At 39.8% G+C, this 12,576-nt stretch overlaps 1 protein-coding gene across 3 annotated transcripts in view; it reads left to right on the top strand.

The window, feature by feature from the left end:
• Window positions 1-12,576, top strand: part of NALCN (sodium leak channel, non-selective) — a 186,133-nt gene that overhangs the window by 21,883 nt on the left and 151,674 nt on the right. For 2 of the 3 annotated variants that reach the window (XM_088667554.1, XM_088667553.1), the window contains exons 4-7: window positions 4,341-4,397; window positions 9,381-9,464; window positions 10,791-10,930; window positions 12,246-12,374. In XM_088667554.1, coding sequence (XP_088523680.1) covers window positions 4,341-4,397; window positions 9,381-9,464; window positions 10,791-10,930; window positions 12,246-12,374 — 410 coding nt within the window. The remainder of the gene's footprint in view (window positions 1-4,340; window positions 4,398-9,380; window positions 9,465-10,790; window positions 10,931-12,245; window positions 12,375-12,576) is intronic. The other variant, XM_088667555.1, reaches the window with a different exon arrangement.

The following is a 12,576-nucleotide window of genomic DNA, read 5'->3' as shown; positions in this document are numbered from 1 at the left end:
AAATTGCATATTAAGTGATGGAAATTCTGTGGCTTTCACCAGTCCCTGCCAGCATAACCAGATGATGTGAGTTGTAGTCTAACAATGTCTGGGTGGGCACAGGTTCTCAATCCCTTGCTTAAAGAAACTGGTTTAAAGACTAGCAGAAGGAAGGCAGAGGAAACAAAAATACAGGTGCAAATTAAGAACACACAAGAGTATTGAGTGGAGATGAATCTCAGCTTAGTAGCCCCCAGCATGAGCTGTTGACCAGCCTGTCAACAAACCTTTCATGATTTGTGAGCAGCTAGGGCCAAAGGCAAGCTGGGAACAAATTACTCCCAGGTGAATTTGGCTGAAAGTCAATAGAGAAGACTGAGGAGTGCTTTGTAGCAGAGGCCAGCCGTTTTCAGGTGGCAGGCATTGGTTGAGTAATCATCTATATTTTCTTCTTCTGGGAACTTAACATACATGTCGCCACTGAACTATGATATCTTCTGAGTCTTCTTCCAGTTCTTTTAAGGACTGAGTTAGGGTTTTGGTACTTGTCATTATTTTAGTTTCAATTCTCTTCCTTTATTTTTAGGATCTTGCAATCTGCTTTTGAGCCAATAGATGGATATACACACTCATGCATATGAGGGGAGGGAGGAAATAAGAAACTCTGCACTGCAGTTATAGACGATGCTACACTAGTGGTCAAAATTGTGGAAACCTTTTGGAGAAAGGTTCCTGAGGTTTGATGACTCATAACACCACTTTTTTGGAGTAATACCATTAAATTGTATATCAATGGAAAGATAATTTAATGAATAATGTAACACAAGAAGGTTTGTTCAATTATCTGTATTCTGTCAAAAGTTCCATTGATATATAATTTTATGGTATTACTCCAAAATAAGTGGTGTTATGAGCAATCATTGCCAGAATAAGATGACACCTGATTGGCTCTCTAAACACTCCTTTTTCTGTTTATTTGGCTATAACATTTGATAGAATACAGATAATTGAACAAACCTTGTTGCATCAGTTTTGCACCAACATTATAACTGATCACACATGGGTCCTTGGTCAGGAAAGTACATTGCACATAGATCATTAATTTACTCATCCGTAAAAAAAATTAGCTGCTTATATGTGTTTGGCCGGTATCCAGTTGTGGCATTAAAGTGTTGCTGACCATTCCAGTGGGAGGAGCCTTGATCTTAGAATAGCACAACAATCTGTTTCAATTTATTTTTTTCTGCTTGCAATTAACATTGTGCGGCCATTATTCTTATTATACTCAGTGACTATTAAGCTTGTGTGCTACTGCTTGTGTTTTAATAGGTGTTATCAGTTCAGTAGGCAGTTGATTTGTGTTCAGTTCAGGGGTGTCAACTTGAATAAAATATTGGGGGGCAGGTAGACCCCACACCACATAATTGATCACCACATGACATGGTGCACACACACCATTTGAATGGCGATGCCCATCAACTTCGGGGGTGGGGTGGGCGGCTCCTTCAAATATTTTATTGGGGCAGCCAAAGGGACCTCGGCCCCTAGGAGTTGGCTCCTGTGGTTCAGTTCATAATTTTGAATTCAGATACTTAACATTAATCACTGGGAGATAAATTAGTAGACAAGGCATTATCCTCTGGCATGTAGGCAGCAGTGCTTCTTCTGCAAGCGTGCTTGCTTGGACTCATGGATGCATCCTTTAAAGACAATGGGTTTCCCCCCCTTCAGAAGTATTGTGTTATTTATGCAAGTTAATATGATATTTTTTTTAAGTATTTACTCCACAGCCGGAGAAAATAAAACCTCCCAGAGTGGCTTACAAAGATCAATAATAAGGGGGCCTCTGCTGCCAGGCTGACCATCTCTGGCTATGCAGCCCTAAAGCACTTAGCCGTGGATGTTTTTGTTACACACTTTGTGCACAGGAAAGGACACTAACCAAGATCTCTTATTTAAACACAAGGGACACAATCCAGTACAAAGTCTAATGAGCTGGATTTTGAGCTGAAAGCGCAGAACTTTCTACATGAGATGAGATGTTGGGTTGGAGGGATGTCTGTGCTGGTCATCTATTTCAATCTTCCTAATTTGCTGCAAAAATACACAGCCTAATATATCATATTTATTATGTTTGATCTCAGAAGCCATATAGTACCCCCCCTTTATATCAGAACATGGAAGTTTTAGATGAAATTATAATTGGCCACATGGTGCAATAGAAATGGGAAATTGAGATTTTAACGTATTAGGCAGGCATTCTTGATTTGAGTTGTTTGCATTTGGATGAAATAGCAAACACTGGTTTGGCACTAGCTTGAAATTGAAGCTTCAAATGCAAAAAGGAAGAACGGAAAGTGTTTGTTCCTAATTGATTTATATATTTAACAGAATTTACATACTGCATAATCATCAAACAGTCAAGGTGGTTTACATAAAATATACACTAAAATTACTGGTAAAATCAGATGTTAAAAAAGGTAACCTAAAAATTTCTCAAGATAAAACCAGTGGTTTAAAAAAATACACATTATAAAATAAAATTGGTACAGTACTATATGTTTCTTGGTTACACACAAAAGTTTTTAACAGATGCCAGAAACACTACAGCAAAGGCACCTGCCTGATCCATGCTTTGGGAGATGATCTGAATTCAGCCACACAGTCCCTTCTGTGATTCTCAAAACATTTCCAAACTCTTACATAGCACCCAGGTTACAAATGTGAGTCCTTTTGGTATTAGGCTTGAAGCAGTTATCAGTGTGTCTGAATTAAAAAGAAAGCGAAAGCCTGGCTCAAAAGTTAAAAATCTGAACTTTCTGCTTACATTTCATCACATTGCTATATTATCATTTCATTTGTACATGTTGCATCTATACCAAGATGAATAAATTAAAATTGGGTATTTTAAAGGTTTTAGTTATATTAATGGGTTCTTGTTCTTGTTTTTAAAAACCTAGTTTTAAAATGAAATCTGAACTTAATAAACATATGCAAATTCTCCCTTCCTTGTGTTTGAAGGAAGATGAAAGGGATGGGTGGTATGTGTGAGCCCAAGATTTGATTGTTCTTCCAATGGCAAACCATAGTTTGCTGTTATTTCTGAACTGAGCCTGTGACTCAGAACTGCAGATCATGCAGGCTCTGAATGGGGAATTCTTGTATGTATTCCATTAGGCAATTAACTTTTTAAAGACCAATGAAAAATTGTATTTATACCAATGCTGTTTAGTAGCATGTACTGAGTAGGACACATTTATATATATTGCCATCTCATTGTGGCTTTATTTTTATTTTTTATTTTTTTTACCCATAAATGTCTATGCCGCTAAATCAAGGGGGGAAATAATCTCAGAGAGGTATATATAAAATCAAAAATAAAAACATAAAAAACACTTATCAGATGAACATAAAACTGGGTCACATGGTGGGGTATGCTCATGTAAATGATTTGGCATTTTAAACTAGATTGGGGGGCACCTCCCTAATATACAAAGGCAATGAATTCCTCAGAATATGTGCTGCTTCACGGAATGCCCCGTTTCTTATGACAGGTGCCACAAAGGGACAGTTAGCAAGGCTTCTCCAGCAAAGCTAAAAACATTGCCAGGAATGTTGTTCAAGTAGATTGGTTCCAAGTTCTTTAAAAGGCTTCTTACATTAACAGCTTACATTAGGTGTAACCTCCTTTTGTCTGGACAATTCATGGTCAGGGCCTATACCCTTTGAGCTATGGAACCTTCTCTGGGAGTGACATAATGTGTCCTGGCCCATGATCTTGGAAGCCATTTCTCCACATGGCTATAATTGCATGGAGAGCAAGAGTAAGGCTGGTAACTACTACCGTAGCACCACCCAAAAGGGAAAGCAGCTGTTCTCCTTGACTTTGAACCCTGCTAAATTGGGTTCTCTGGGGCACTGTGGGATAATCACAAGGCGGCAACTTCCTAGCACTGGCACCATAAGCCTGTGGTCAAGGGACCAGATGGGAAGGAGAGCTAAACAGCAACAATGGAGATGGCCCTGACAACTAACTCAGATAGCCGTGGGCCAGGGGTAGCACAACATAACATAAAAGGGCACAGGCCCGGTTTGGGATATATGAGGGTATTTGGATTCAACAGAAGCAAAAAAGCTTGAATGTACTATAAGAAGATGGGGGGATGTTTCTTCTTGGCTTGGAATTGTCACCCACTTTCACTTTGCAATGCATTTATAAAGCTGAAGTGAGGTTTAGCACCTGCAGGCCACATTTTTCATGGCATGAGACTCTCTTCTCTCTCTCTTGCGTTGGTGCATTGACAGATAATGCTGCTAATGTGCAAAGCTCATGAATGGAGGTAATCTCCTTTTTTCTGTAGATGGAGTTGGGAAAAGGTTGGAGGTTAACCACACCACAGCCATTTCAGATGTTCAAGGTAAGATGGAACAAGTTCACCTTACTTGGGGATATTTTCCCTTATGAGAGTTAAAACCAGAATATACTTGTCTGTCAAAGCCAAAAGGGAGTTTTGTAACAAAAGTTTACGGGGGCTAAAACAGATTGTATGTTATTGCACAGTTCCATGCCATAAACATTAACCCTTTTTAACCCTCCCCTCATCCCCTCATCGTGGCTATACAGTTATGATTTCTTTCTCATGGGTACAAGACAGCAGCAGTTACTATCCCAGTTTATTGTGGGGAAATTGTGGTTAATTTTTGAAAAATTAACCATAGAGCGGGCTGCGTCTGTTCTGCACACAAATCCAAAGACCACCAAAATCAGGATCCATTTTGGGAGTTGAGGCCATTTGCTGAGCTTGGCATAATTCACTTTGCTTCCATGATTCAGGCTTTTGACTGCTTTGCAATTTGATGCGGGTGGGCAATGCATAGGTAGTTCTGACCATGGCAGTGAGTGCTTGGCACCAAATGGGCAACAACTGCATGAAGGAAGTCCAGCTTGTGCTTTCTTTCTTTTTTAAAAAACAAAGTTGTGTTGAAACTGTGGGGCAGGCAGGCAGGAACTGAATGGGAGCAGTGGCAACACCAGGAAAAAAAAATTCTGTGGGGCACACAGAATATTTCTGGGTGGGGAAGTTGTGTCCCACATGTTAAGATCTATGAAAGAAAAACAACAATATATGCTAAAGACAGGAGTCCAGCAATGATGGGACAAGTGAGGGACGAGCTCCTTGTTTGGGGGACTGTTGCCCTTCCTGCCCCCTACCTCTGCCACTGCTCACAAATGAGAAGGAAAAGGAGCATGGAGCCTGAGAGCTGTTGACCAATATATTCAAGAGAACATCAAGCAGAAGAAGGCAATGGAGGAGATTTAAAGGAAGTTAAAGAAAATTCACTGCAGCCCCTCTGTTCTTAATCCTTTTTCAGGCCTTACTAACAGATTTCTGAGCTTCACACACTGAAGTCATGCAAGCCAGAAGCAGTCTTTTAAGAAAAAAAAATATAAAGTTGACAGCAGAGAGTCGTCTAAAGCTGAATCTTGCCTCAGATATTAGATTGCATGTCTACATAGTGAACTGCATATAAGCAAACAGTGCACAGTTCAGGTTTTGCCTTCCTTGCATGGCCATCATTATCTCAGCTAATGATCCTTCCAACTTCCATTTCCATAATTAGAAGGAAAATAACAATAAGTAATGCCGGAAGAGGATGGAGACTTGAAAAATCCTTTGGCAAATGTTATGTGAGGATTCCTGCATTGTGCTGCTCCACCTTGCATGAATTTATAAGATTGTTCCATTATTATTCATGGGCTCCAGTTCTGTGAAGGTCAGAGCTCTTGTGTAAAACATTTACAAATCAGATGGGACACTTCACACACAGTAAAAAAACAAAACAAAACGGTGGGGTGTCCTTCTCTTGCACAGACAGAACCTTTTTTTATTTTGGATATAGTTTGTTGCCTCAGGGCAGAAATGACATATCTAAAGAATTCAGGCAATCAAGAGAGAAAGAGCCATCAGTCTTCATTAAACTGGTACCATCAAATGATTTAGCTCAGCTGTTAAGACTTCTGCTTCCCTAGCGGCCCTGCGCATGGTAAGAAATAGGATGCTAGAATGCTATGAAGAATCTGCTAAAGGCACCTTAAATTTGCCAGGCAGTGTAACAAAGAGAACTTATACTATGCTTCAATTTAAGAAGCTTTATTGAAAAGTTAACCACATATTTGTGAAATAAGAGGTGGTTTTATTGTATTTTGTGACTTTCCAAAACTATGTAGACCTATCTTTGTACAGAACAATTCCCCTCCCTTTCAGACTAGTACAAATCCACACACAGTTTGCTATAGCCATTTGCTCATAACTAAAGGCTGCTGTGACAACTCATAATGAGCCAGAAGGGCATTGCTAATTTGTGTATCTTATTTATGCATCATTAACATTTTCAACAAACTGTGACATCAGGTCGTATCTAACAGATGAGTTGTACTTCTGTGCTGTCACTTACACAATCTCCAATGTGAATCTGAAAACCAATTCAAGATATTACCTTTTTTGTAACATAGGAATCATTCGAATGTTTTCATAAGCAGGAAAGTGTATTGTGTAAATGAGTAGTACTATGCATTTTATGATGTCTACTCAATTGCTGCTTGTAGGTAAGTTAATCATCTCTATGTGGTTGGTCCTTGGGTTTAGAAGCTTCTAAATTCTGCAAGGCAGGAGAATAGGAGGAGGACGGTGAAGGAGATACAGAAACCAGGCACCCATGTGAAAAGGAAAGCAATTTCATTCCAAGCACCAAGGGGTGACTTTTTTCTTTAAATACCTTTTGTTAATTGGGACCTTAGTCTATAAATGGTTGAACAGTGGGAATGTTTGCTCAAAAATTCACATACTGCAAAAGAAGAAGAAGAAGAAGAGGCTATTGTGCACAGCATTTCACTTTTAGGATAGAATCAAATATGAAGGCGTACCTCTCTCCAATGCAGTTACAGTGGAACCTCGGTTTATGAACACCTCGGTTTATGAATTTTCGGTTTATGAACGCCGCGGAGCAATCTGGAACGGATTAATTCACTTTCCATTACTTTTAATGGGAAAGTTCGCTTCAGTTTATGAACGCTTCAGTTTATGAACAGACTTCCGGAACCAATTACACCCATGTTTCAGTTTATGAACGCTTCAGTTTAAGTACTCCGCGGACCTGTCTGGAACGGATTAATCCACTTTCCATTACTTTCAATGGGAAAGTTCGCTTCAGTTTATGAACGGTTACTTCGCGGACCGTCTGGAACGGATTAATCCACTTTCCATTACTTTCAATGGGAAAGTTCGCTTCAGTTTATGAACGCTTCAGTTTATAAACAGACTTCCGGAACCAATTGTGTTCATAAACCGAGGTACCACTGTACAATGTAGCTGTGATGACCCAAGATTCTAGTTTCTGTTGATTTCCAGGGTTCAAAACCAGGTTTTGGTGCCAAAACGAAATAATCTTGACTGTAACATTTGAAGATATAATTATGTTCTTTGTGCTTTGTTTGTTTGTTTGTTTGTTTGTTTGTTTGTTTAATTGATTTCTGGATTATTTTAAAATAGTGAGCCATATTTGTCACATTTTTTTATTTTTGCTTGCAGTCATTACGACTAGAAACATACTCTTTTTAAAAAAGAAGTCTCAAATTCAGTCATAAACCTCTGGGTTATGTGTCTCACCACCACCATTGTTGCAGTCATATATTGTTTCTGTTAAAAAATTGAAATAGCCGAAGAGCATATGTAAACCATGGTTAAGTGATCAATGACATGCCATAGATCTGTTCTCCCCTCCCCTCCCTTCATCTTTGTGAATTCCTGAATCTTACTCGTTCAGTTTTAACCATGGTGCTATCTTATATTTGTGCTGGGGCTAGCTATGGCTAATTCTTATCATGTTGAACTGTTAATTGAATATTTGAAAATAGGGATAGAATGAAGCTGGTTAGCACACCCTGGTTAAAGCCTAGCCACAGCACCGTTAGCAATGGTGCAGACCTAAACCTCTGCCATAGTATTTATTTATTTATTTGTTAACCCATTCTAGCCAGAGAATTTCTACACATGAGAGGAAGTGAACCTATGAGTCTGGAGCATTCTCCCAACTTCCTAACCATGGTTAGGCCATTATGTATCCAGGAGGCATAGACTCTGTTTGCTAAGCCAAAGCATAGCTTAGTGCAAATGTACAGGTTTGGGGAGGGGAGATTGTGGCTGCTTTCCTCCTGTACCAGTCATGTTGTGAGATATACTGACTGGAGCAAGGCAAACCACAAGCCCTGGTTTGGATGACACGCAGTGCAGCAACAGCAGCAGAACCAGGGTAGGAGCAAAAGAGCTGTGATACCTCTTGGAAATCTGTACACTTGAACATTTACACCAAGCCATAGTTAGGCTTTGTGTTATGTGCAAACTGGGCCATGGTGTGTTATCTCATGGTTTGTGTGTTTTAAAATGTTTTACTTTCTCTCCTCTTCCCTCTTTGCCCCCATCCTATTGACTGAAGGGATTTGCTATCACACCGTATTATAAATTTCTTTAAAGACCTCTGCTTAATCCTGTAACTTTAACACTGCCCATAAAGCAAGTTGCTTTGGCCTCTGTTGTATGGCAAGGCAACAAGATTTGATGTCCTGGATGTTGACTTTAAGGTACTTTAGAAAGATACCCTTGAGGGAAAAGGCTCCCATAGCAACTATTTCCAGTACTTGCAGATGGTCAGTCTTTTCTTGATCAACAGAAAAGGCAACTTGAAGAGGATGCAACTGCACCCATTTTTGCTGAAGTGTATTGGTATATGTAGTTTTGTGCTCAACAAAGGAGAAAAGCTACCAGGAGATGAAAATTGAGGGAAAGGATGGTTAACTGAGCACTATAATGAGCAAATTCAGTTATGCTTATAGCCAGAGCTGTGCCTGAAAAACATTTTGTCAGGTGGTCTGCAGGTGGCTATATAAAGCATCAGGGAAAAGCAAGATGAAGCCTGCCTTATTTCTCTTCATTTTGCTTTACCCAAAGCATTCCTCTTATTCCAAATGCACTGGTTGCAAACCAATTCTGTGCGGTACAAGAAACAGGAGGCGCAACTTATAAATACTGACCATTGACACCTGTGATAAATGACTACAGGTTGTTTTGAACATCCGTCAGACAAAAAACCCAGTTATGCTATAAATGGAGTGCGCTTTGTAAAGCTGTTCTTTGTGAGGAAACCGAAAGGAGATCCTTCGAAGCCTGCTAGTCTTGCAGCTTTCTCCATTGGATATTGACATAGAATTTCAGATGCTAGGATGTTGCTTTTGCTTCACCGTGTTAGAAATATTCTGTTTTTAAAAACGTGAAATTACAGAAATAATTAAAAAACATGAAATAGCACAACTCGTATAATTCCGTTTACATTTTTTTTCTCCTTAGGGGGATACTTCCTATGTGAAGGACCGCTGGTGTGTGTTTGATGGATTCATGGTATTTTGTCTTTGGGTGTCATTAGTTTTACAGGTAAATTATGTTGCATTACAATAAGTGCAGAAATACAGCCTTTATCTCTGGGACAAGCCCTCACCCCAGCTTAAGAAAAAAATTAAAAACACCCTTGAGGGCTACTCTTCTTCTGGTAACAAATAATAATAATAATAATAATAATAATAATAATAATAATAATAATAATAAATATTTATACCCTGCCCATGTGGCTGGGCTTCCCCTGCCACTCTTGTGCAGTAGAGTTGGTCCCGTTCCTCAGAGCTAGACCAAACAGGAAGATTATCTTCAGTGCTTGGGGCTGTGGTCTTTCTGTAGCAAAGCAGGGCTGTCCACTCCAGACCCCATGGTTTGCCTCCATAATAATCAGCTGAGTACAAAATGAAACTAATAGCTTGCATCCTAAAGTAAGTTAATAGAAAGACACTCCCAGAAGGAAGACTTCCTTCTACCTACTGCAGCTATCCGTGTCCCTTGAAAAACCTCTCCAGCATATCAGAGGTGCCTTGTTGATAGCCATAGGCCTGGGTAAAGAGGAATATTTTTTGCCTGGTGCCTATAGACATGTAGTGATGGCACCTGGTGAGTCTCCCTGGGGAGAACATTCCACAACCAGGGAGCCACCACAGGGGGGGGGATCATTTAAAAGAATTCATACAGTACTCAAATGCTTACATCAGGAATGGTGCACATACTTTATTACAAACTTTGTTAAATCAATGGATTGCAATTTTTAAATTGGCTGGGGAAACCCAGCCAGATGGGCAGGGTAGAAATAATAAATTATTATAAATTATTATTGAATATTCTAAGGCCACACTCTCTCCTGCTTCTGCTCAATGGATCCTTCCCCTTACTTGACTTGTATGAAGTGCTGCATACTAGACATGGCTAGAATAGGAAGCCTAAACACTTTCTGTTTTCTGCACCCAGTTCTCTCTCCAACCCAGACCTGGTCTGGAAGAGGTCCTATAGGAAACCCACCAGAGGGTTTGTGTTCTCTACTGGAGTGTTTCAGATTAATATGCTTTTTTTTTCCTTTGCCCCTGGTAGATTATTTCAATCCTCCCTCCCTTTACTTTCAGTTTTACCTTCATGGATGAGATAATTGACTTTTGGTGTTCCGGAATAAGTCACTTGAATTATAAAATCAGTTGCCGAAAGCCTCTTGTTTCAGAAACCAGTGTTAAACTGGGAACAAGCGCTGAAAGGAGATTGCCATTGAAAATACATTGCCCTGGAAATATTTATGCAAAACAATGCAAACTTTAGAAAACAGCACAAAGAACAGTAGTATGCTCAGGGGAAAAAATCAGAGGGAAAAAGACATTCTTTTGTTCCTAGGTGTTTGAAATTGCTGATATAGTTGATCAAATGTCACCTTGGGGCATGTTGAGGATCCCTCGTCCGCTTATTATGATTCGAGCATTCCGGATCTATTTCCGCTTTGAGTTGCCGAGAACCAGGATAACCAACATTTTAAAGTAAGTTATTTGCTAAATCTAGACACAATGGTATATGAATACAGTATTTGGGATGGGGAGACAATGGCATTGTTTTGTTTGGGATTATTTTAAACATGCAATCATATGCTTCTTAATTTCTGTTAGATATATAATACAGACTGTGAATTTTTGGGGAAATGTCACAAGATTGCTTAGGAAATTCCAGCTCCTATATTAAATAAAATTTTTTTTAAAGATTTCATAAAATTTGATAAATATTATTTTAATCCAATTTCTCCCATCAGTTCTGGACTGCTATGAATGTTGGGATAATGTCCTGTGTTAGAAGTAGCCCAAGCTTCTATTTGAAGTTCTTTCCCTTTGACCTCTTCACAGACCACAATTTTCAGGTGAATGTTTGAGGTTGAATTTGGCATCCATCTGTCTCAGGAGACAGTGGAGGAGGGCACCACTTAAGAATTAATTGTACCATGCAGTTGTATGGGGTACACTCATCAGAGAGCCCTGAAAATTAGGGTTGCTGTTGTAGGCCTAACTACACGTGAGGTAGAAGTTCCACGAGACACGTTGGGTGAGGGTTGGAGGATCTGTTTTTACCTGCAAAACAGGTACTTCGGAGAGGGATGTTGAACACACTCTACACTCGCTGCTAACCTCTCTTCAGCCAGAGCCAGCTGTACCATTTCATAATGAGATAGCCACCTCAGAGCAGCAGCTGCTAAGGGGCAGGTAGTGGTTGTGAAGTGTTAGAGGGTAAAGTGATGAGTGCCATTGTGGCCTGTCTTGCACCCCTTTAGCATCCTACCCTGTCATCAGTATTGGAGACATATTTGATTGTCCATACAGATATACATATTATTGGGATTTGTGTATGTGTGCCATCTTGTCCTTGACTTGGACGAGTTCTGCTTTCAGCCTAGATAAGCATGGTATTGCACTGGAGAGGAGAAAGGCACTTGAAAAGAGAAGATACAGAGAAGTAAGACACCAGTGAGGGAAGAGGTCTGCAATTCCTCATGTGGATACTCTTATTTGCTATTTAAAAAACTGGACATGCATCTCTCCTTTCTATGCAATTCCCAAGACATACCCTGCCATTTTTCAGATTATCCCACCACCTCCCAACCCAGTTTATCTTCCCTTGAAGACTGCTTGCTTCTTTTAATCTAGTCATGCATTTTAAAGGGCTAAACCACAGTATGGATACCCCCTGTGCCACAAAGCTATTCTCCACTCATCTACCACATATGGATGGGATATTGCACTACAGTACTGGTGTTGAACTTGTTAAGGTTACTTGCATGTAATGCATATCACTTTCCTTTTTCGTTAGGCGCTCAGGTGAACAAATTTGGAGTGTTTCAATATTCCTTCTGTTCTTTCTGCTTCTGTATGGAATTCTGGGAGTTCAGATGTTTGGACCTTTCACGTATCATTGTGTGACAAATGATACAAAGCCAGGGTAAGTGTAAATGAGGAATTTTCTTTAACTTCGTCTCAGTGACCTTCTGTCTGGAGCTGAACTAGAAATGGAGAAATCACAAGGAAATAGTTCCTCTAGAAAGACATTGAACTTCAAACAAATTCTGCTAAAGGATCCGGCTTGAAATTTGGGGTTCCTGGTGAGTCAGTGATTCAATTTGCACACAACACTCAGTCAAACC

This window comes from Zootoca vivipara, chromosome 4 (assembly GCF_965207765.1).
Source record: "Zootoca vivipara chromosome 4, rZooViv2.hap1.1, whole genome shotgun sequence".
NCBI classification, from domain to species: domain Eukaryota; kingdom Metazoa; phylum Chordata; class Lepidosauria; order Squamata; family Lacertidae; genus Zootoca; species Zootoca vivipara.
This window is presented reverse-complemented; position numbering and strand designations above follow the sequence as displayed.